Raw genomic sequence first — 23768 nt, 5'->3', positions numbered from 1 at the left:
GCAAAGGCACTTACTATGCATATCATAACAGTCAGTGGTTATTTGCTTTGCAATTTACATTCCCTGGTCATGTGGTTTCTACATGCACATATATCTGTGCTCAATCAAGTTAATCTTTCCTGTTTGCTCCCTGTTTTCCTGATGGCAAAATATGTTCACACTACAGAATATGGTGTCAGACGTAATGGGCCAGCCACTGCTCTGATGCCACCAAGCAGCCAGTAGAACCAGGTCAAACGATTGCTTCCTCCCTACATGGGGTGATGGCCAGACAGCCAAGGACCAGAACAGTGTTATAGGGGTATGTCTACACTACAGAGTTATTCCAGAATAGCTTATTCTGGAGTTGTTATTCCAAAATGAGCTATTCTAGAATAACACGTCTACACTACAGGGAAGCTCCAAAATAAGACAACTTTATTCTGAAATAGCGTGCCCACACACAATGGAGCCTATTTTGGATTTGAGCCCCTGGAAGCATGCTGTAATCCAAAATACTCTGATGGCGGTGGTGCTCTGGGGACCAGGCTGCTGAGGACTTCAAAGAGGGGAGCACTGCTGTAGTGCAGACCCCAGCCCGTGGCATAAGGCCCCCTAAGGTGGGGTTCTGGGAGCGCAGAGCTGTGCTCGGCTGAAGGGGCACAGAGGCTTCTGACCTCTTTTTGCACTGGACCAAGTAGAGTCAAAGGCGAAGCCCCCCACTGCGGCCGGAAGCTCTGGGATGGTGAGTGTGGTTCTCACACAGCCCCGCGGGGGCACTGTGTTTGACGGGGTGGGAGGCGCTGCTCTTGCCAAGTGGCAGAGGCCTCAGGCCCACTGAGAGACACCACCTTGTTCCCTGTGTAAACGGAAGAGACACAACAGGGAGCCGGCCTGGATTGCTCTGTGCCCGTGGCCAGCAGCAGCTGGGTTTGCCAGAGCCCCTCCTGTGCCCGGCAGCAGCCCCTGCGGGCTGGGAAAGGGAGAAAAACTGGGTGAGCCGCTGGGAGCATTGTGCTGCCTGGGCCTGACCCTGGAGCTTTCGTCGGGTAATGGTGAAGGGATCCTCTTGGTTATCCATAATATTTGAATATCTGGCAAGGTCCTGATCCCGAGGCTGCTCAGTATGGCAGAGTTTACTGTATTTCTTAAAAAGTGATTGTTGTTCACTAGTAATTGCAGAAGTGTCAGTGCATCATACATTTCTCCCCACCTTTGTCTGGGTATATTATAAACTCTTTGTTGTGGACTCTCTTTTCATGGGCATGTCCAGCACTGTCTCCCTGGAGCCCTGATCTTTGCTGGGGTCTCTAAACACTGAATAACTATAATATTAAATAATGTGAAGCTATTTATGGGTGAAGGCTGCAGAATCCAGCCTTCAGGAATCAGTGGGGGAGTACTACATGAGAAGCCCACTTCTGTGCAGTGACACTCAGAGCAGCAGGAGCAGGTTCTGTTCGTTGTTTACAAATGAAAAGGATTCGCATGTGAAAAATTACGACATTTTCCTTTACCCGTTTCAGGACAGCTGCATCTTATGTTCCTCCTCCAGGGCCCGTCAAGGGCACCCACTTTCAGCTCCCAACAGTCACCTCTCCTCTGGGTAGAGATTCACATTCACTCCTTCCTGACCAGTGATTTTAAGGCTGTGCTGCTCCCCAGTCAACACTGTAAAATCTCCAGCAAGCCAGGCTGCCTGAACAGGCCAGTTCCTGCCTTTGCTTTCACTCTGAAGGTGACAAGTATCAGAGGGGTAGCCGTGTTAGTCTGTAACTACGAAAACAACAAGAAGTCCTGTGCCACCGTATAGACTAACAGATTGATCAGAGCATAAGCTTTGCTGGGCGAAAGCTTTGCTGGGCAAAGACCCACTTTGTTAGCATGACATGCATCTGGTGAAGCGGGTCTTTTCCCATGAAAGCTTATGCTCCGATCAATCTGTTAGTCTATAAGGTGCACTCTGAAGGTGATGCCCAGTGTGTTACCAACAGCTTTAAGTTACCATCCAGGACCTTGTAAGCAACCACATCGATTCTTGCGGTAAAAGCTTTTTAGAGGAAACATTAAAATGAAGAGAGCACCTACAATTGGGTGGGATGATTTAGTTGGGGTTGATCCTGCTGTAGGTAGGGGGCTGGACTCGACAACCTCCGGAGGTCCCTTCCAGCCCTAGGATTCTATGATTTGTTGGTTCCTAAAAGTCTCACCCCAACTCCAGCCTAGGGCTCTGGTAGATTTTAGTTCTGCAGCTCCCGTAATGAGGTTTTCCTCTTGATTACTAGTTCATCTGTCTTTGCTTCAGAACCAAGGCTGATCAGCCATTACTCCATACAGCTCAGGTCTCTTCTCTATGAATTCTGTAACAGATAATCATTGAACAGTGGCCCTTTTCTGAGGGCCTAGCACCAAACAGTGGTTGTGCTGCAGTAATCACTCCCTATGGATTTCCCAGAAATCCACTTACTAGTTACTGTCCCAAAAATCCATACTGGTCCGGCATATTCTCAGTATTGTCGAAACGGTATTGTCTGTCACGTCTGTCTCCACAGAGGTTACCTGCAGTCCCAGCCTGCAGTAATACATAAACAGAATACAATAAGGTCTTTCAAGGCTATTTCAGGAAATTAATGTATTACTCATGTTTGCTCGCCTTAGCAACATGCTGTACTAAAACCCCTGCACTGGCTAATGATGTGAGGAGTGCATGTTCACCTCAGAGACCTGCACCTCAAAGATAGCATTTAATTACCACAAACCCAGTGAAGGGGCCCTAAAGCTGGGCCCTTTGGCTAGCGAACAAATGCTGGGAGAGGCTGCTGCACTGAGCTGGTTTGAAAAGAAAGCTATTGTTATTCATTAAGTACATGAAAGCCCCAGAAGTAAAGGAGGAGAAGAATGGAAATCTGAAACCACCCTTTTTAGCTGAGCAGGAATTGAAATAAATGTTTATGATGTGGTCGACGCGTGGATCAGATTCACATGCAGCGCGTCTCAGGTCTGGCTGGAGCAAGAGCCAGCGCACCATCCGTTTTGCTGTTGAAAAAAACAAACCCCTCTGATTTGATTGCAGGGTACAGCAGGCGCTTTCAAAGCTGTTTGTTTCCTCTCACAAGCAAAATGAAACAGCAGTGAGGCTGTGTAGTAGACAGATGCTCCAGTCATTAGCAATGTTTCTGTGGCTACAGCATGCTGTCTTAACATGAGTGCACTTATCTCTTTGGTTCCCAGTTTGAGCCATTCAGGGCTTTTTCCTTCTCTCTTTGATCTTGCTGACGTTGAGGGAAATATCACATCCAAATTCTAGTGGATTTAACCAAAACATCATGGAGGACAGCAGTCATTGGAGACCGGCACTATGACTGCTGTCCTTCTAGGTATCCCTTTGTGGAAAATGGCACAGGCTGAACATCTCTAATCTGGAAATCTCTGGTCCAGCAACATCCATAATCTGGCATGATATTTCAGAAAACTCTTTCCTTTCTGGCAGCTCTGGGACTGGGAGGTTGTTGGGTATTCAAATAGGCTGGAAAATAGAGAGTTGCATAACACTAAAGAAAAACAAGATTTAGATATTAAGAAACAAACAAAAATACATGCAGAGTACTTTTTTTTAATCAACTGTAGTATTGTATGCTGTAAATGTATACTGTATTTGCTGTATTTATTTGTATTTCCTTTCTGTATGCTTTACTTATGGAAATTTACTAATGGTTAAAATGCCGGTTATTTGAGAGTTCTGGATGATAGAATGCTGGATGTGAAAGAGTCTGCTGTAGTTAGCTGGATGACCACTCATCATGGGTCTGGCCAAGTTTCCCATAGTCCCGTAAAGTTTGTTTGCAGCCACTAGTCCTGTCTCTCTGTGTTCCATGCTGTTATTTAGTTGTAATTTACCCTTATAATGTCTTGTAAGAGCCCAGTAAGCAGTGGGAATGTTGGTAATGTGCTAGCCAATACTGACCTCCTGTAGTCTGGCAAACTCTCTTGTCCGGCACCGGTCATGTCCTGAGTGTGCCAGATTAGAGAGGTTCAACCTGTAGTAGTTTTCAAGGAGCAGTGAGGTTATTCAATTAGTCTAATAATAGGCATCTAGAACTTCAGCAGTCATTCAAAAGGGTTTGGCAGGTAAGGCACATTTATGCCTAACATCTCGTGCAGGGGGCTGTACAGAGTCTTCTAACACAGAGAGAAAGAATAGAAAACATTCTGTGTTACTGAGGGTTGAGTCCTGCTCCCCCTCAAGGGAGCTTTTGTCTTAGAGTTGACAGGATGGAGTCCTGTTGGCACTGAGGACATGCCGTGATAAAAGACTTGGGGAGTGGCCACAGTGGACTTTGCTCAGGCTTGGGCTGTGTGGCTAGAAACTTGCAGAGTAGATGTTTAAGGTTGTGTAGCTTGCAGAGACTGCCACTGTGATCCCAAATGCACTGCTCCCTTTGGCAGCATTGTCTGGCTCATTCTGGACCCGGGTTCTCACCTGGTCATACTGAAGATGAAGGTGACTGCAGTATTACCCAGTCCTACAAATAGGGTGCACCCCCAGGCTCCTGGTAAATTGTCACTGTTAGCATGAAGTTTAGACGCTTCTAGCTTTGAGTATCAAAATACTTATTGCAGTCTGAAAGCCATGGAAACCCTATCTTGCTACCAATGGCAGACTCGGAATGTTTCCCTTCATATTCTTTTTCTTGCAGCTGCAGTGTGGGACAGGTTGAATCTCTCTAACCTGGAACTCTCTCGGCTGGCAAACCATGTAATCCAGCATGATTTTAGTTAGCCCCATGACCACTTTTCATGGGTGTGGCCAAGTTTCCTGTGGTCCCATAAAGTTTCTTTACAGCCACCAGTCCTGGCTGTCAGTGTTCTATGCTCTTATTTAGCTGTAATTTACCCCTATATTGTCTTCTAAGAGCCCAGTCAGCAAAGGAAGTGTTGGTAATATGTTAAAAAATATTGACCTCCCATCAACCGGAAAATTCCGTCACCTCGCACTGGTCAGGTCCCAAGCATGCTAGACGAAAGAGGTTCAACCTGTACCTGTATTTAAAATAGGAATTAACCGGGAAATAATCTGATTGTTGGGCCCTCATTTCAAAGAGATAATGAATTTCAGTGAAAATTGGGGCGCGGGTAACACCCTGGACAGTATTCCCTCCCTCTGTTTCTGGTATTGCAGGATGCACAGACTAGCCTGTGAAATTTGTTCTGTAAAACCACCTGCGAATTACCATGGGGGTTTTCTTTTGATATATGTGGGCCTGAATCTCCTTTTGCTCCAACTGTTCTCAAGCTGTGGCCATGCTGAGGTCAACTTAGGATGTGCTGCTAGTTGGAACCCTCAGTTACTCTTTGCCCTTCTTTTACATGACTTTAGATGAGTCTCCTAACACTGGCATTAGTGCAGATAAAACTGGGTAAAAGTTTCCATGATATGTCCTAAAAAATCAGGTGCATTGCTGGCTCACAAGCCAGATCATCAGCTGATGTAACGTGGCACCACTGGGCTGGAGGCAGTGGAGCTCTGCTGATTTACATCAGCTATGGATCTGGCCTTTGGACCTAGATTGAAAGTTTTTACCTTCTGTCTGTTTGGTGACCTGTGTGACATGATCTTGGTGGTTTCTGTCCAGTTCTTGGGAGGTAAATGCACACACCACAGAAATCTTCAGCACAAGGCTTTGTAGCTTTCTTGATAGCCTCAGCAGAGACGAGGAACCCAATTCACATGGAGATGAAGTTAAGCTATATCTACACTAGGGAAAGTAAGTAAATTGCAGATATGTAGTCGTGTAGCTAGAATCGACATATTTGCAATCAACTTACCTGGCTGTCCTCACTGTAGAAGGTCAATGGGAAAGTTTCTCCCATCAACATCCCTTACTCCTCAAGTCTAGCGAGGAGTATGGGCGTCGACTGCTGACCCTGATAGGTTGATTTTGCATGTCCGTACCAGACACACAAAATGGAACCTCAGAATATTGAATGTAGCCTTGTTGTTCCCAGTGCAGTAAACAGATGTGACTTCTCTGGAAGAGGATTAAGAGGATGTTTGGCCCTATGAATAGTTTATTAGCTAATTAGTTTATTAGTGGTGAGCTTGTGGCCCTAGCTTAGAAATGAGGAAATCTATGTGCAAGTCCCTGCACTGTCCCAGGCTTCCTGTATTACCTCAGGCAAGTCAGTTAGTCTGCCTCGTCCTCATCTGTAACATGGGAATAATGGTGCTTCTATAGCTCACAAGGTTGTCATGGGGATAAAAACAGGAAAGATTGCCAGGCCCTTAGATACTGCAGTTATGGCAGCGTGTGTATGTGTGGAAAGGGATATGTATACCATAGAGAGATACATTGGAAGTGCAGGGTGGTAGAAGGTTGTCTTATGGCTGCCCCCATGTCCATGTTCTGTGACTAAACAGAGGAATCAACGCTTCAGGTTTGCCAGTGAGCTGCGTCACAAACACAGACCCTTGTCATGAAATATAAGCTGATTAAAATAAGCCCTAAGCACAAAACTGGACCTCCGAGAAGTTGTGAAACCTCCAGCCACACCTTTGTGGTTTGTCTGACTTCTGAGATCAGATGGAACGCGGTAACGGTCCTTTGTCCCTTTCTGTCCCACAGATTGATGAACTCCCTGAGGGAGCTGTGAAGCCTCCAGCAAATAAGTACCCTATCTTCTTTTTTGGGACTCATGAAACGTAAGTGAACGAACATGGTGGTTGCTTTTGATATGTGTGGGTCTGAATCAACTTTGCTCAAACTCTTCTCATTCCGGTGTCTCTCCATTGACGTTATGGGAGTAGATCTTTATGGAAACCAGGCTGAGATTAGAATTAGGTAATGTGGGCCTGAATCTGGATCTGGTAGTGTAAAGGAACCTTAATGTGGATGCCATTGTAGAGTGCCAGGATGGTGCCTGCTTGTCAATGGGAAACCGGCCCCGTGTTTCTTCCATGTATGCACTTAGAAATGACTGTTAATGGTTCACCAGGAGCCAGATCTGTAAGAAAAGTACATTGTATGTGAAGTAACCAGTGTTAATGTGTTGTATTCAAACGCTTCTTTGGACTCAGTCCAGTCCCATTGCAGCTGGTACCAAAATTCCCACTGACTTCATACGGGTCAGAATTTACCCCTTCAGTAATAAAGAGGGATCTAGAAAGTGCTTTTCTTAATTGAAACTTGGGTGTTTCCAATTTTTAGAGCAGGGTAGTAACTGACTCACAGCCAGTGAAAAAGCAAAGAGTTCCTGTTGACCATGGGCCAGATTTTCCAAGATATTTAGTGATGTAGTGAGATTTTCAAAAGCCTGTTGGAATGTCAAACCCCGTTTAATTGGTTAACCAGTTAAATGCTAGGTATAACCTGTTCACCAATTGAATGTGGGAGGCGGGGGTGGCAGCTGGGAAGGCTACTCCACTCCAGTTTGGTGGTAGCAGCCATCATCTGCAGCAGCCCAGCCCAGCTGGAACAATCTCCTTCCCTTGGGGTCAGGGTGGGGAGGAAGCAGCTCCAGCCCGTACTGGTTAACCGTAATTGGTAAGCCTCATCCATTTAGAGTGAAGCTTACCAGTTAACCCGTTAACTGGTTAAACTTTAACTTCCCTAGTTGGAACCTAAAACCCACTGAAACCAATGGTTGCTCAGGCTGTATCTGCACTGGGCAAAGTAAGTCAACTGCAGATATGCAAATCTAACTACGGCAAGTGTGTAGCTAGAATTGGTGTATCTGTGCTTGGCTTACTTGGCTGTCCTTACTGAAGAAGGTCAGCTCCTCTCCTTGCGTCTCATGTGGCATACAGGGGGTCAACTGTGACCCCTGAAAGGTTGATTTCACGTGTGCCTACCAGACTTAGGAGATTGAACCCTGGAAGATTGACCCATTCAGGGTCAGTTTTCCAGGCTAGTGTAAATGTAGCCCTTGGGCACTTCGATGCATTTGAGAATCATAGGAGCTATTTAAATACTTCTAATACTCTAGTCCTATAAGCTCATATTTCTGCATAAATACAGAACAGGAGAGGGTGAGAAGATTGGCGGTGGGCAAAGGGAAGAAGAGCCAAGCTAAATCAAGAGTCTCATACTTTGCCACCTCGCATTTCAAATAAATATTCTTCTGTTTTTGTGGGGTGGAGGAAGGCGGAGCAGCAGGGATGGTGGAAGAACCAAGCTGGGTAGGACTATGGCTGGGCAGGGAGAAATGGGTGGGAGTAAAAAGTCTCAAAATAATTAATTACCGCCTTTGAGAATAAGAATAATATTAATTAGAGGTTGCTTACTGTTAACTCTGCAGTGGCTTCATTTTGGGCTCATGAACTCGTTTGTCCCAAGAGTTATTTTTAGCCTGTGACCTGGTTTTTACCTCAGACACAGAAAACACACTATGCAGTTGTCTCCATATTTTATGAAGAATAACTAATAATAAACAGCAGAGTGAGTCTCATTAGCTCTTTTATGGCTGTGTGGTGAATACTATCCTCCTCCACAAAGGACAAAGATCTCAAAACACACGTTAGCATTTTTTATTTTTCTAGCGTACCTAAAAACTGAACTAAAATTTCCACGTGTTATGGATGATATAAATTCAGGTGTCTTGTGATGAGTTTCATATGATCCTCTGTAATTTTGTTGTCAGCCCTGCCCATCTCAGCAGCAACAAAATTAGGGAATAATTCCTTAGAGATAAAGGAAAGTTAATTCCTTGCAGTTCTGTGTTGTGATGTCACTTTTGTCTCCTGTCTTTAGCTGTTAAGTAACTGTACAGTCTCCACAAGAGGTGAAAGTAACTTAAATTTCTTACAGGTACTCTTGTATCACAACAAAACACCCTCTACCACCTTGGCAGGGGGGCTGCTCAGGAGGGTGAGTGAAGGGTTGAGATAGGACAGTACCTGTAAGAAATTTAAGCGTGGGATGAAGTGTGAGGGGTCCAAGCGCAGGGGTGCTGGGGGATGCAGGAGTCAGGGCAGGGGGTTGGGAGGTGGAGGGCACAGGGTGGGGCTGCAGTAGTGAAAGCAGAGATGAGGGGTGGGAGACTCCTTGGAGGTATAGGAATCAAGGCAGGGGAGTTGTGAGATGCGGGGAGTTTGTACAAGGGATTGGGATGGGGAGCTCGGGGCAGGGGTATGGAGGATGTGGGGGCGCAGAAGTCAGGGCAGGAGGTGCGGGGACGCGAGGGACTCAGGGTAGGACTTGGGAATGTAGGGGGGAACTCGGGGATGAGAGTCCAGTAACTGCACTTGCCTAGCCACCAGATCCCAGGGCGATGGCCAGTGTACAGCAGAGCCCCAGGGCTTACCAGGGTGGCAGACACCATGCTGCCCAGCCACCCAAGCACTGGGGCTGGCCGAGTCGATCTTCCACATAGTGAAGACATACCCTTAGCTGCAATGCATACCAAACACCTTTGCAACAATTAGGCACCTGGTGTGCTGACAGCACTGCTAGTCAAGCTGAGCAGCATTGTTCCATTGTTTCCTAGAATCCCCCATCTGTCCATCTTGGCCTGTTGTCTCTTGCCTTACACTGAGATGTAAGTGTTAGTGGGCAGGAACCATCTTTTTATTCAGTGTTTGTACTATACCTAACCCAATGGACTACACCTAGCCCAGTCATGGACGAGACTGAGACTTCTAAGACAATAATAATAAATACCACGCCCATTATTGCCACATAATATAATGTGCAGGTTTTTGCTCTTGGATTCTAGCTGTTCTCCATGCACTTTAATGTTCTTATAATATTATTTTTGGTCTGTTCCAATTTGCAGAATTTTCATCAGTAGTTAATATAATGCATGAGAAAATTAATAATTGTCTTAAGCACTTTACTGCATGATTTCGTAACATCAAAGTTGGGATCCTAACCAAGGCTGTAAAATCTATTAATGCAGACTCACCACGCTAACACAAAATCAGCCAGAGTGTAAGAATTTAATAAAATGAACAAAAGAATAGGCATTGTATCCTCAATATATCGTTACTTTGCAGGGGGAAAAAAATTCTAAAAAGATTTTTGAATGTCACTTTCGTTAAAATGCAGTGCGTTCCTGGGGCCCAAAGACCTCTTCCCATATAAAGAATATAAAGATAAGTTTGGGAAGTCAAATAAGCGAAAAGGATTTAACGAAGGACTGTGGGAAATAGAAAACAACCCTGGAGTCAAGTTTACTGGATACCAGGTAAACGACAACTTCCCTTCTGTTCCTCTTTATCTTACTTATATTCCTTTTGACGGTATCTTATCAGTGTAATTGTTCCATGCCTGGTGCTAGTGTAACCCACACACGTATATGATACCGAGACCACTTCACAGAGAAAGAATAAATGTCCCCTACAGCCTAAGCTGAGAGCCAGCTGGCCTTCAGCTCAAGCTGTAGGGGCTCCAGAGGTCCCAGGTTCAGGTGTGCCTGAGGGCAGTTACACTAGAAGGCCCAGGCTTGGGTATAATTGAGGGGGTTTTGAGCTGGTAATGGGAAAGGAATTGTATAACATAAAGATCACTGTGGTCTTGTCCTCTGTGACAAATGGGCTCTTAATTGTACAGCATAGCCACTTAGTCTGTGCAGTACTCTGGAAAATTTTGCAGTAGATTTAGGTGAATTAAAAATGGAGGCTGTTTTTTGAATTCCATATAAACTGGTGCCCAGTTCCATGTGGGATTTATTTTTATAGCAGTGTGCTACCCTCTGACTTGACATTGTCAGTGGGCTGAGGATTTTTGCATTGACAGTGCATAACAGCAGAACTTCAGAGAAGGGGGAGGAACAGAGCAGGAGCTTTTGACAGGAACAGTGACTGCCATTTAACAGTTATCCCTATCATGTGTCAGAGACAGAGTCAGTAAGCCAGAAATGAACAGTCAAGGAGCTATAGAAGCCCATAGTATCTTACGGTCCTTCAAGAATATAAGCCCCCTCCTAAAGATGGAGGACACCTGGGCTACGTCTACACGTGAAGCCTACATCGAAGTAGCTTATTTCGATGTAGCGACATCGAAATAGGCTATTTCGATGAATAACGTCTACACGTCCTCCAGGGCTGGCAACGTCGACGTTCAACATCGACGTTGCGCAGCACCACATCGAAATAGGCGCTGCGAGGGAACGTCTACACGCCAAAGTAGCACACATCGAAATAAGGGTGCCAGGCACAGCTGCAGACAGGGTCACAGGGCGGACTCAACAGCAAGCCGCTCCCTTAAAGGGCCCCCCCAGACACAGTTGCACTAAACAACACAAGATCCACACAGCCGACAACTGGTTGCAGACCCTGTGCATGCAGCATGGATCCCCAGCTGCAGCAGCAGCAGCAGCAGCCAGAAGCCCTGGGCTAAGCGCTGCTGCACACGATGACCATAGAGCCCCGCAGGGGCTGGAGAGAGAGCGTCTCTCAACCCCTCAGCTGATGGCCACCATGGCGGACCCCACTATGTCGATGTTGCAGGACGCGGATCGGCTACACGTGCCCTACTTCGATGTTCAACTTCGAAGTAGGGCGCTATTCCCATCCCCTCATGGGGTTAGCGGCTTCGACATCTCGCCACCTAACGTCGATGTTAACATCGAAATAGCGCCCAACACGTGTAGCCGTGACGGGCGCTATTTCGAAGTTAGTGCCGCTACTTCGAAGTAGCGTGCACGTGTAGACACGGCTCTGTTGTCCAATGGGCACATGTGTATGGAACCTGTGCAGGAGGATGTAGGCATCTCCATCCCTCCTGAACCAGGCAGAAGATGATCTGTATGTTGGTAGAGGTAGAGTTAGTTGCCTTGTGGACTCCGGAAGGAGGAAAGTCTGACAATTTTTCACCTCCTGGTCAGATTTGAAGCTTCCCTCCAGGAAGAAACTGGTTTGGGGGGGCTTTCATAGCTGGCCACCCTTTCTACTGCTTAGGTCACTCTCCCATGCAGTCAAGATCTCTGAGTTTGCATTGCATGACACACACATGGGAAATGACAGATCCTTCTGAACAGAATCAATAGTTCTTCATTGTGCAGACTGTCATCACCTGCGCTTCTGATCCTTTGTAAACCTCTTTGCATATGGCATCTCAGAATAGGCATCTCATAACTATTTTCAAGTGGCTACTGAGGAAGTGGCCTCTGCCAGCCTTCTATTTTGATGGTTGCAGGATCACGCTAATTTGTTCCTGAGTGGAATGAGTAAGATGTAAGCTGTCTCTTCTTAGGATGTCCCTGTTCAAAATATGACTTGGCAAAATTTAATTATTTGGGGGAATTTTATTTTATTATTATTGTTATTATTATTATTTCAAAGGCGATTCAGCAACAGAGCTCATCAGAAACTGAGGGCGAAGGAGGAAATACAGCTGATGCGAGCAGCGAGGAGGAAGGTGATCGGGTAGAAGAGGATGGAAAAGGCAAAAGAAAGAATGAAAAAGCAGGCTCAAAACGAAAAAAATCCTACACTTCAAAGGTTATCTGGGAGCTTTTCCATTGTCACTGATTTGCATTGTAATGGCAGCTTAGCCCTGCCTTCTACAGCATCTAGATTTCTGTTCCAAAATGGTGGAGTTTATTGAATTAGAGAGGAAGGCTGGTCCAGGGGTAAAGACTCTAACATAATATTTGGGAGACCTGGTTTCAATTTCCTGCTCTGCCACAGACTTCCTGTTTGACTTTGGGCAAGTCACTTGGGCTACGGTTACACTAGCAAGTTTTGCCTACAAAAACCCTGATTTTGTTGACAAAACTGGTGGAATGTCCACACACAAAATGCTTTTTCTTGACAGTTTGTTGACAAAACCCAGCACTTTTGCCGGCAGCGTTCTGCCTCTCATCCCAGAGGCATAATGCTGCTGTCAACAGATTCTGTCAACAAAAGAGCCACGTGAACGCTCTTTGGGGGGCTTCTCTTGACACACAGGGCATCCAGAGCAATGGGCAGCCCTGTCTGCTGTGCTTCTGGATACCTGTTTTGTCTAGAGAGCAGCCGGGCAGTCCGGACGCTCTGTTGAAGGAGTGAAGCGCTCTCCTGATTGGCTTTCATGTGTGGCCGCACTCTGTCAACAGAAGCTTTGTCAGGAAGTCTCTTCAGATAGTGACTTCTGTTGACAGATTGCTGTAGTGTAACCATAGCCTATGTCTCGCTGCATCTCACTTCCCCATCTGTAAAATGGGGTTAAAGGCATTTCCCTACCTCACAGGGGTGTTGGGAAAATAAATCTGTTAAACTTTGCCAGGGACTCTGTCTCTGTCTCATGAGAGCTGCATAGGTTCTTGAGATCCTATTATTCACTTTCATATATCTGTCCGTCTTTCAGCACAGTGGCACTCGTGTTTTATTCAGTGGGCCTGGTCCTCAGCTGGTTTAAATCATCACAGCTCCGTGCAAGCCAACAGAGCTATACCAGTTCATACCAGCGGTGGATCTGCTCCAATGTGTTTTACATACTTCCCAGATAATCATTTTTATTAGGTCAGAGAAATTGTTGGTGCTGAAAAGAAACTGGATGTTTGGCAGCTGTGTAATGAGTATTTCAGGCATTGGCAGCTGACCAAGGCAGCTTGGGGTGGTGGGACAAGCGTGTTTAAATACAGATAAAAGATGAGTGAAACATTTAACAAGGTCTATATTTGAATAGTTTTCTCTGGTTTTCAGAATTAACACTGCACTGAGATGAGTGAAGGAGTTCACCCCTCTCAGAGATCTCGTTTCAGCTGCCTGCAAACTCTGCTTTGATTTATACTCAGTTCACATTTCAAGCTTATTTTCACCACCATAAAGACTAAAAACATTGGGCCATGCCATGCAATCAGTTTTAAGTAGAGATCCCAGGGAGTTAAAAGTCAGCAACAGAACATGGCCCATATTTTTCTTTTAAAGAAATCTTGGGCTCTGGAGCTTGACTCTGCAACAAAGGGTGATTTCCACAGCAGAAATATGTGACTTCGAAATGTGGAATACAAAGGCATTGATTATAATCGCGTGTATGATGCAGCTGTCGTCACAGTCGTGTTTTGATTAATGTGCTCTCGAGAACAGCTCAAGATGACTTTGCTCTTCTTTTTGTATTTTTAACCTAGTTTAATTATGAGCCAGATCTGAAGCCCACTGAAGTCAAGGAAGAGAATCCCATATAAGAACCATTGCTTGATTTGTCTTATTAATCTGGCCTTATACAACATCAGTGAGAAAAAATTTCATTAATTAAATTTTATTGGAGGGCCAGTTTCAGATTTGCTGAGCTCTGCATTAGAGATGGGCTGGGATTTGAACAAAAGCCTTCGATCTCAGTACTCCAGAACATGTAGGTGTACAAAAAATATATAAAAAGATTTTTTTCCCCCTGCAGTGTGTTTTCCACCTTAGAAATTCAGATCTTGTCTACTTCCTTTTTTTCTGGGAGACTTTGGAAGAATGGAGAATTAGTAGGTTGGTGGCTTAAAGCCACAGCCTATCCTTTTGTGCTGGAGAACTCCGTAACATAAAAAAGAAGAGGAAAGATGTCTTGGTTCCATGTGGTTTTAATGTTAATATACTAAAACTGACAGCTCTAAGAAAGTATGGAAAACAGGTCTGCCAGTTCCGCTCTCGTTTCACACCTGCGTGTAATCCAAACTTTTGTCTGTCGGGCACCATTGTTTCATTAACTAACCAAACCTACAGTGACCCTCCTCCTGTTACCCTCTGTACCTCTGATTAGCAAAGCTCCCCACCTACCTCAGCTGTCACTGTCTCCTGTTGTTTCATCGGTTGCTGTAACTCTGAATGTTGAAACCAAAATATGCTTTCCACCCCCATTGACTGTATCAAGGAAGAGCTACAGACAGGGGTCTGTGAGCTAGCACACGAAGAATGGACTCGCTCACCCATTGTAAAACACAAGCTGCGTCTTTCTCGCTCCGCAGTTTGGTTTTTTGTTTGTTAACTGTGTTGTTGATCTGTTTAGAAATCCTCCAAGCAGTCACGGAAATCTCCCGGAGATGAAGATGATAAGGACTGCAAAGAAGAAGAAAATAAGAGCGGCTCCGATGCTGGAGATGCAGGCAATGACACAAGAAACACTTCTTCAGATTTGCAGAAAACCAGTGAAGGGGTAATCTTCCGTTCACATTCCCTTTGTGTGCCGTTTGTGACCCCAGAACGTCAGACCGATCGGTGAAGGGCATCCGGTGCAGAGGCCTGTACACACTGCCTAAGTCCTGCTCAACGCCTGCTTGAGGGTGGAAGCGGCGTTGGCTCTGCACGGGGATGAATTTCACCCTTTCTGAGTGAGCGAGCCTTAGCAAACACTGTGGCCAGGGTTTCTCCTCTCACTGACACCAGCGTAAAGCAGGAGTAGCACCGCTGAGGTCAGTGAAGTTGCACTGAGGCAAAACTGATGTGAGAGCAGAATCAGTGCCTGTGCATGCTATATTGTGCTTTACTCAGTGCAGGGGCCCTGCATGTTCTCTCACATGTTTCTCTCATAATTCTGATGGTTTCTTTGGAGCTGCTTTTGATTCACCCAGGTATACGTCAGAGGAGAATCAGGCTGGATGTGTGCAGGTTCCTGGGCTGATCCTGCTCTGGGTTTCACTGTGCTGAAGGCCATTGTGCCCTAGAGCAGTTGGGCAGCTGAGCAAAAAAGTAACCTCCACATCCCTCACAAGCTTGATCCACATATACTTGTGTCCAGGGCACACTCTTGCATTGTTATTGAGCCCAGTAATAGACAGAGTGAGTGCTGGACAGGAGAATTGATATGTCATGGTGGGTTTATAGCCTATCCTGGCCTGTCCAAACAGGTGAGCAGCATCTACCTTTAAAAAAAAAAAAACCAATTACTCCTAGCCTGTCTTGCCATACTCTGTTCACACTGCACAGATAACCGGCCTGATGATAACTGGAAATGATGCATTCCACACACACAAATGTATCTTCTGAGATCACCAGTCAGAGTAATTCGTGCTTGTGTGGGGTTTGTTGTTGTTTTAGCCCTTTAATTGCTGAGTTCTGTACTGGGCCTGCTCGCCAGTACACGGGGCTGGCTCTGTCACTTGCATATAGAACACTAAGTCAGTGCTGATTTAGGCACGCTGATTGGTGCAGAGTGCCTTACAAATGCTTGGGTCAGACTCCCAGACATGGGAGTTGAATGGCGGTAGGTTACCTCCCACGTTCAGAGTTTGGTCGGAAAGTGCTACCATGCATGGAGTTTTGCCTGTTTACAATAATAAGACCAGATGAATTTTCAAAGCACAGGATAGTCTTCAGGTCAGGATCGAAACACTTAATGATTAGTTGTGGTGAGTGACAGTGGCATAACATACCACGATACTATGTCTCACATATGGATGAAATTCTTACACCTCCCCTGCTGCACCAAGTGTAAGAGATTTCTAACTCCGTGGAGGTTGGAGTGGAATGAAACCCACCTCCACAGCCTCCAAGCAGGCAATGGGGCTGTCCATTCAGCCTTCCAGCCCCTGTGCTGGAATAGGATCCGCAATCCTTGCACACCACCTCAAAGCAGATTTATGAGCACTGACTCCAGGTGATCACTCACTGCCATGTTCTCAGGCCACCAGACACTGCCGTGCCATGGTTTCTGAGGGGCTGATGTGGAGCACTAAGAGAATGGCATCCCCAGTCATGCTTGCTTAGTGGCCGTCCATCTCACATGTAGTGGAACCACTGTGGTTCTCCTGTGCTAAGGGACTTCTGCGCCCCCATACACTGAGTACATTTCATGCTCAGTCCTCCTCAGGATTTCTCACTGGCGCATTCCAGCAGTCCTTTCAAGTTGTGTTCCATGGAAGTGGTTGAATCTTCATCTCTTGATGTCTTCAGATCAAGACTGGATATCTTTCTGGAAAAGATACACTTTAGCCAAACTCAAGTTATAAGGCTCAACGCAGGAGTGACTGATATATCACAGACCAAAGAATTTCACTCAGAGGTGAGACTAGCTGATTCAGTGATCCCGTCTGGCCTTATAATCTATGAAAGAGCATTTGAAGAGCAATGCCTAACTTGAACACAGTGTGCCTGCTTCTCTTCTCACACCAGTGCAGCTCCCATTACCTCAGAAAAGTTAGAGCTGGCTTATACGGGCATGAGAGGGAAATTAAGCTCAGTGAGTTTATCTGGTCATAAGAAGAGACAAAAATACAAAAATATAGCTTGGCTGCTTGTTCCCTCACAGAGAAGCTCTGGGATCAGGAAATCTGTTGCTTTGTTATGGTTCTCAGTGAATAAGAGATACTGGCTTTGCCATCTCTAATTATGAGCAACCAACAGCCTCCTTGATGCTCCTCTCTGGAGTGTATTTGGTCATCCCTGCCATTTTGATTTGGTGCTTGAGCAATGCAAGGATCCCTGCCTGCCCTCAGGGCCTCTCATGCTATGGAAGGCTATGGAAACCTAGAATGGTAGGAGGCCTAAAAACATTCCTCTCAACATAACTGCATGGCTGCCCAAGAGAGCAGAGCTCTTGCTGATGAGTTCCCTTGTCACTGGTGCTCCCAGCATTCATCCTTCCATGGCCATGCATGGGCTACCCAGAGGACACAGACTGTTTTTCATCTAAATAATATCACAGTAGTCACTGCATTTATATAGGGGTCTGCATGATTTTCCACTGTGCTAATCTTCAGAAGGGACCAGGTTTATATTTTAGTCAGCATCACTTTGACTGACAGGTCGGAGATCAACATGTGCCTTTGGGTCGTAGTGCCCCTTAAAAACCTTCCCTATCTGACTGATCCTTGGTAAGTTAGAGAAATGCTACCATATTGGAACATAAGCTAGTATTGCTGGCTGTCACATTGGCCCAGAGGTCTGCTCTTCCTTTAGGCTTGCTGCTAAGTTCATACCAGCCACCTAGCTGTTCCTAGGATCGGTCCTCTGGCTACCTCTCTCCCTTGCTCCTGCTGCTGCCTCTCCAAAACTGTACTCCAAAATTACTGCAGCTTGTACTTGAACCTCAAAAGTATATTGGGTAATATGGATCTTAACAGAGCTTCTATAAGCTAGCAGCCGCTGAGACTGCTTGCTCATTGGATGATACAGTCCTTTTCTTCTATCTACTCAGCTGCATTCCTATGCTTAGGCTTCCTCAGACCACCTTCCAAACAGACTATTCCTGTGGAACATTTCTGATTTCTAATTTTATTTTCACTTTCCCACTATAAAACTAGCTGGTAAATGGGTAAATCCCCAAAAGCAGATTCACATTGCATATCTCGACATCCCGTGAGTTGTGGCTTTGCTTTTCAGCAGCTATGACTCTTAACTGGAACTGGAGGCATAGTTTCTTTTTTCATTTTACTACTCTGAAAACTCCTGTAAGGGCTTTGTTGAGCATACTCATAAATGCTTTGTGGTGGGATGCATTTGTATGTCAGTGCTACTGCTTGGGTCATATGATGAATATTATACTGTGTACTGATATATATGTAATTTATTTAAATCAAAAGCAAGGCACAGGCTTGAGGATGAATACAGTCACAGTTCAGGGGTTGGCCAGTTCTGTGGACTCTGGAAAAGAATGCATTTATGAAAAGTAAAACAGGTGTGGTTTTCCCCGATGCAGCCCACGGACTGTCATGGTTTTAGAGGGTCAGATTGTGATCTCCTGACTCACCATGGTGATCAGAGACTTTGCTTTAAAGCAGTGGACCTCCACAGGGGAGTAATTGTTCATGCCAGTGTGAAGAAGGTGGCTACAATCCACTCCAAAGTGATTATCATCTGATACCCTTACTACTGAGAGAGCGTACTCAGAACAGTTTGTGATTGAGACATTGGTGTTTTTGTGGGAGACCGTCATCCCTAGTGACTTCTGTGAAACATAACAAATCCTCAGACTGCAGTAATGGCTGCCAGAAGACCTCTTGAGCTCTCTCTACTACAATAATAATCTTCTGTCCACATGTTTAGTAAGGGCTAGCTCCTCGAAACTGATCTCTGATTGTCACAGCATGTGTATGAAGAATGCAAATACCATTACTCCCATCTTAACAAGTAGAGAAAAGAAAGCAGAGAGATTAAGTGAATTGCCTAGCACACTGCTAGTATTAACACAACCTTCCCCAGACCCTTGAAAGGCCCCCTCAGGGATTAAACTTGCAACCCTGGCTTTACAAGGCCGAGGCTCTTAGCCACCAACCTAAGCTTTTCAGGAAGGCTTTATCATCTTGCTAGTGCAATGCAAAAGCACTCTGGTGCTGAAGCGGTGACTCACTGGAAGCGATGCCAGTAAAGGCACTCAAAGCTGTAGCTGTGGTTGTGTGGATGCCCTCTTGTGGAAGGAATGAAACCCGTGCTGATCAGGGGCAGGGTGGACACCAGGATATGTAGCAGGGGGATAGGCATCGTCCTGGTGTTGTAACCCTCTGTCCATCAGTTCCATAGGGGTGGGGCCATCTGATGACATCTATGCTGCTAGCTGGTCCCTGTGGCATCCTGCTGCCACAGCCCCCCAGTGCCTTAGGACGTTTGCAGGTTGTCAGCATTAACACAGCCTCTGCCCATCCCTGCTGTGGAGCAGCTCTAGAAGGTGGTTTCTGGGGCAGCGGCCAGTGGGGGACCTTGGCGGCATAGCTTCGGCAGGAGATCAAGGTAGATCGAGGAGCCCGAGCAGAGGCACAGGGTTGATGCGGATTTCCTGACGACTGTGTGGATGGACCATCAAGGGAGCTGCTGGTTTGGAGGCCGGCCCTCTGCTATATTGGCAAGACCTGCGCTGTGGCTGGGGGGCAGGGTATCAAACTAGATTTCTGTCGTCCGTGCAGCAGCAGCCTCATAGGGGATGGGCCGACCCCTTTCTTTGAATGCTATCTCATGTGCCCAGCTCTGGCCCAGCACTTGGGTTGTAATTCTGGGCAGGGAGGGGAAGTTGCTGTGTTAACATGTGACTGAGCTCCAATAAGGGTGACAGCCACAGCTGCCCCTTCATCCCCTCAGTTCACCCTCATGAGTACATTATCCTTAGCCAGGGCCAAGCCTGCACATTGCAGTGGGACAGCTGTACGGATTAACGTGACATGTTTATTGTGGGGACTGAGCAGTGCAGCCCATACCTCACGCTCGTGTCAGGAGGGAAGCGTAGCAGACAGGTGTTGGTTGACTAACGGTTGTGTAATTGTTTTAATGGGTGCCTGCACCTCTTCCGGAAGGCAGCACAACTGCAGAGCGCGCACCTCCTGGCAACGTCTCTGAAGCCCCTGTAAGTATCACCTGAGCAACGCATAAGCAGGAAAGAGTTAGTGTGGGGCTCCTGAGATCAAAGCGTCACTGCCCTGGGAGCTGGCGGGAGAAGCCCCTGAAGGACATTGTGTATGTGATAGAGAATATATTTTGCAGTAGCCCCTCCCATGGATAAGGGACAGAAACCAGTAACAAAAGCGTAGCCCTTTATTAATTAGACTTATATTTCGTAGTGCCTAGGAGGAGTGTTGCCTGTAGGCTATGTGCTTGGGCAGCCATCCAGGAAACAGTCACATGTTTTGCCCAGCAAAGCGCCCACAGCCATCAGCATCTGTTTCTACTGATGGTGCACATGCCTTGGGGCACACAACAAAATTTATTCTACATGTGGTTGGAAAATAAATAGGAGGAACACTGCCTAGGAGCCCTGATCGCATACTTAGCTCCCCCCTCCGCCCCCCATGCTAGATGCAGTATAGACAAAAAGATGGTCAGAAAGTCATAAGCAGTTACAGGCCACAACCAGAGTGGGGGCCTGTTGTCAGCTGATCCACTTGGGTCAGAGAGACATGCTTACCCATAGCCATGATGTGACAACTAACGGTGTTGCACTGGGTTGTACAGGGCAAGAGCACAGGAAGGGTGTTGCTAGTGCCACAGTGTTAAAATGTTTTGTTTTTCCTGTTCTCTTCCAGATCCTGTGTAAAATGAAAAGCCCGTTATCCCCTGCGGATTTACCCTCAGCCCCCTTTCTTCCTGACATTGATTTTTTTTTCTGAATGAACAAAAACAATTACATTGTTGATCGCTTCACGTGGACTCTGTGTGTTGTGTTTCTTTCCTTCGGTAATTCACATGGGGGAGGATAGATCAGGTGACACTCTAAATCCTTCCTTTACAAGTCATTTTCAGTACTGTCCCTAAAGGGAAACCCCACATGCATGTTCAGTATCTTCCAAGAGCTAGACAAAAATGAATGGATCCCTGTGAGGTAGGTAGGTAACATAACTCCATTTTACTTGGAGAAACTGAGACATGAAGACAAGAGACTTGCCATGACACACACAGAGAGTCTGATTCTGCTGCTGTTAATGTAAACAGGCACAAGAGCTGGACTTGACTCAGTCATAACATGGGAGTTTCTTCCTATGTTTTTCATCCCACAGAGAGCTCCAAGCCAGGCTGTCCTGTCTTCTGCAATAACAAAAACACCCTCAGATTTTCTATTTCTTTTGTCGTGGGCAAGTGTTCGTTTGCTTGAGCAGAACGCATACGCATTTCTAGTGACTTCTTGCAAGGCCCAGGAGCTCCTGTGGACAGAGCAGTGATCTAACCTTTTGCGTGATGTATTATCCAGGGTTTGATAAAACAGAAAACTACAGAACTTGGTTGTATTTGGTGTATCCTACACCTGTCATAACAAAATTATGGGGAGGAAACAAAATCCAACAACATGAATGGAACAAAGCTTTTCATTTGAAGAAAGCCCTGAATGCTCAAGTCATGTTCATTAACGTGTTGTGAGAGTGTGAGTTTATGATGCAGCACAAACTGTTTCCTTTAAAACAAATCTTGCCCATTGCTATGTCCCACACAGTGTAACTGTAGCTCTGAATTGTAAAGATAAGGCGTTTTCTTGGTAGCTTAATGCATTAAACCTTACATTAAATGCAATTGTTTTTCTCTCTTTCAGACTTAACCAACATAATGACTTCTGCATACTAAGGGAAAACAAGAAGGTTACGTGTTTGGTTGTCTAATATTCTTGGATTTGATATGAGTCAGCACACCTATTCATTGGTATCATCAACAACATCCCAGTTTGTATGCACATTCTTCACATTCCTATCTGTTGTGTTTGCAGAAATGACATTTTACCCTTTTTCTAAGGGATATGGTTTGAATTTCATATTATTTGGTTGCATGGAGTTGCCCTATTCCAGTGGCTGAGGTTTATAGAAACATCGCAGATTGTACATGTAGTAAAAGTCTTTTCTAAAGAGAAAAGGCAGAAACTCCAAATTAACTAGTTCAAAATCTGCATTTTTGTAAAACAAGCAAACCTTAGAAATTAGAATCCCCTACATGCAAGCCCACAAGAATCTATTCCACCTATAAACATGACTTTTTAAATTACACTATATCCATCCTTTCTTGTTTTTTGATCAGTTTATGAAACAAAAGAAAAATTCTTCGGCTGAGATCATTGCAAAGGTCAATACTGTAATAAAATATCTTTCCTTATTAGAAGTACCTAGCTAGTTATACTCGTTAATATTTCTCAAAATCACGATGTAATGTACACTATCTGGCTTAGTACTTATATGTGGAGTTAGTGGAAGTCTTTTTGTGTTTCTTTAGATTAATCCAGGATTTTTTCCAATGCCAACACAATTTGAGCTCATTCATTTGGAAGCTTTCCATTTTGAAGCTTAATGTGATACAGAAGCCCTAAGAAAACAAACCAAAACATCAAATTTTCAGTATTGAAAGGCTTAAAAAAGGATCCTGTCATTCTTCTGGTTTTGGTTTTTTGTTTCTGTTTTTTTAATTTTGGAAATAGATCTAGACTAGGAAGTAGGCATTCCAGACCCATTATTCTGTGTACATTATTGTTGCTATTGTGATAATAGAGAATTTTATTTATTTTTATGCCAGCTTTTATTGTGAAAACATACTTAGTCTGGTTTTATCAATCCTCGTTATGCTTGTCCTTGGAACATCTTTTGCGTATTCAAGGTTTGTAGTTGACAAGTTTACTGTAAAAAACAAAACAAAAAAAACAAAAAACAAAAACAAAAAATGTATTGTTTTTACAGAATAAATTTATTGGAATGTGTATTGGGAGTAAGGTTTGAGGTTGTAAGCAAGTAAGTTAGCGTCATATTTGGCTTCATACGTGTAATAATGTGAGGTATTAATGTAACTCAAGTATTAAAGCAAAACATTCTGTTAACACTGAGTTGACAGTAATAGATATAAGTCCAGGTGAGATTTTTTTTTTCTGTACATGGCTTTTTATTCTGGATAACAGGAGGTTATTAAATTCACCATGATCATATTCAAAGTTTCGTTGAAAGCACTAGAGGAAAGCACGCTGGGAGTACAATAACTATTTGAGAGACACTATGTCCTCCTGTGACTGAGCAGCTCTTGTTTTGTTTTCTTGGGGAGAATGTGCTGGGATGGAGCTGACTGGCTGGAATTCAGAAGTATAAGGGAGGACTCCACACCCAGGAAGTTTTGGGTTCTGGAGGAAATAAATGCTGTGAGCTCCTTTCTCCCAGTCAAACATGGCCTGACGTGTTATTGTAGAGACAAGCTGGGTGGGGTAATCTTTTATTGAACCAATTTCTGTTGATGTAAGAGAAAGCTTTGAAGCTTTACAGAGCTCCCCATCCAATAAGTGATGTTGCCCAACCCCAGCTTGTCTTTCTCAGACCCTGGGACCAACACAGCTATAACACTGCCACCAACATGTGCTCTGCTAGTCTTGCATCCTGCCCCGTTGGCTAGAGCAGTAAAGCGTAGATAGCCTCTTCTGACCACGTTGGGGTTTGACATTCTCTAGTTAAATTATGAACCTCTTCCTCTTCTGAAAGTCCCCCCATATAGGTCGAAATGTGCAAAC

The 23768-nt window shown here is 45.1% G+C and overlaps 1 protein-coding gene across 1 annotated transcript in view; it reads left to right on the top strand.

Moving 5' to 3' along the window:
* The window catches only part of HDGFL3 (HDGF like 3), a 53258-nt gene extending 30282 nt beyond the window's left edge, over nucleotides 1-22976 (top strand). Inside the window, exons 2-6 of the mRNA XM_075006839.1 lie at nucleotides 6603-6679; nucleotides 10023-10161; nucleotides 12260-12418; nucleotides 14895-15041; nucleotides 21831-22976. Coding sequence (XP_074862940.1) covers nucleotides 6603-6679; nucleotides 10023-10161; nucleotides 12260-12418; nucleotides 14895-15041; nucleotides 21831-21836 — 528 coding nt within the window. The 3' untranslated portion in view covers nucleotides 21837-22976. The remainder of the gene's footprint in view (nucleotides 1-6602; nucleotides 6680-10022; nucleotides 10162-12259; nucleotides 12419-14894; nucleotides 15042-21830) is intronic.
* The last annotated feature ends 792 nt before the right edge of the window (nucleotides 22977-23768 follow it).

This window comes from Carettochelys insculpta, chromosome 12 (genome assembly GCF_033958435.1).
Source record: "Carettochelys insculpta isolate YL-2023 chromosome 12, ASM3395843v1, whole genome shotgun sequence".
NCBI lineage: Eukaryota > Metazoa > Chordata > Testudines > Carettochelyidae > Carettochelys > Carettochelys insculpta.
The sequence above is the reverse complement of the archived record's forward strand: the minus strand, read 5'-3'. Positions and strand labels throughout refer to the sequence as shown.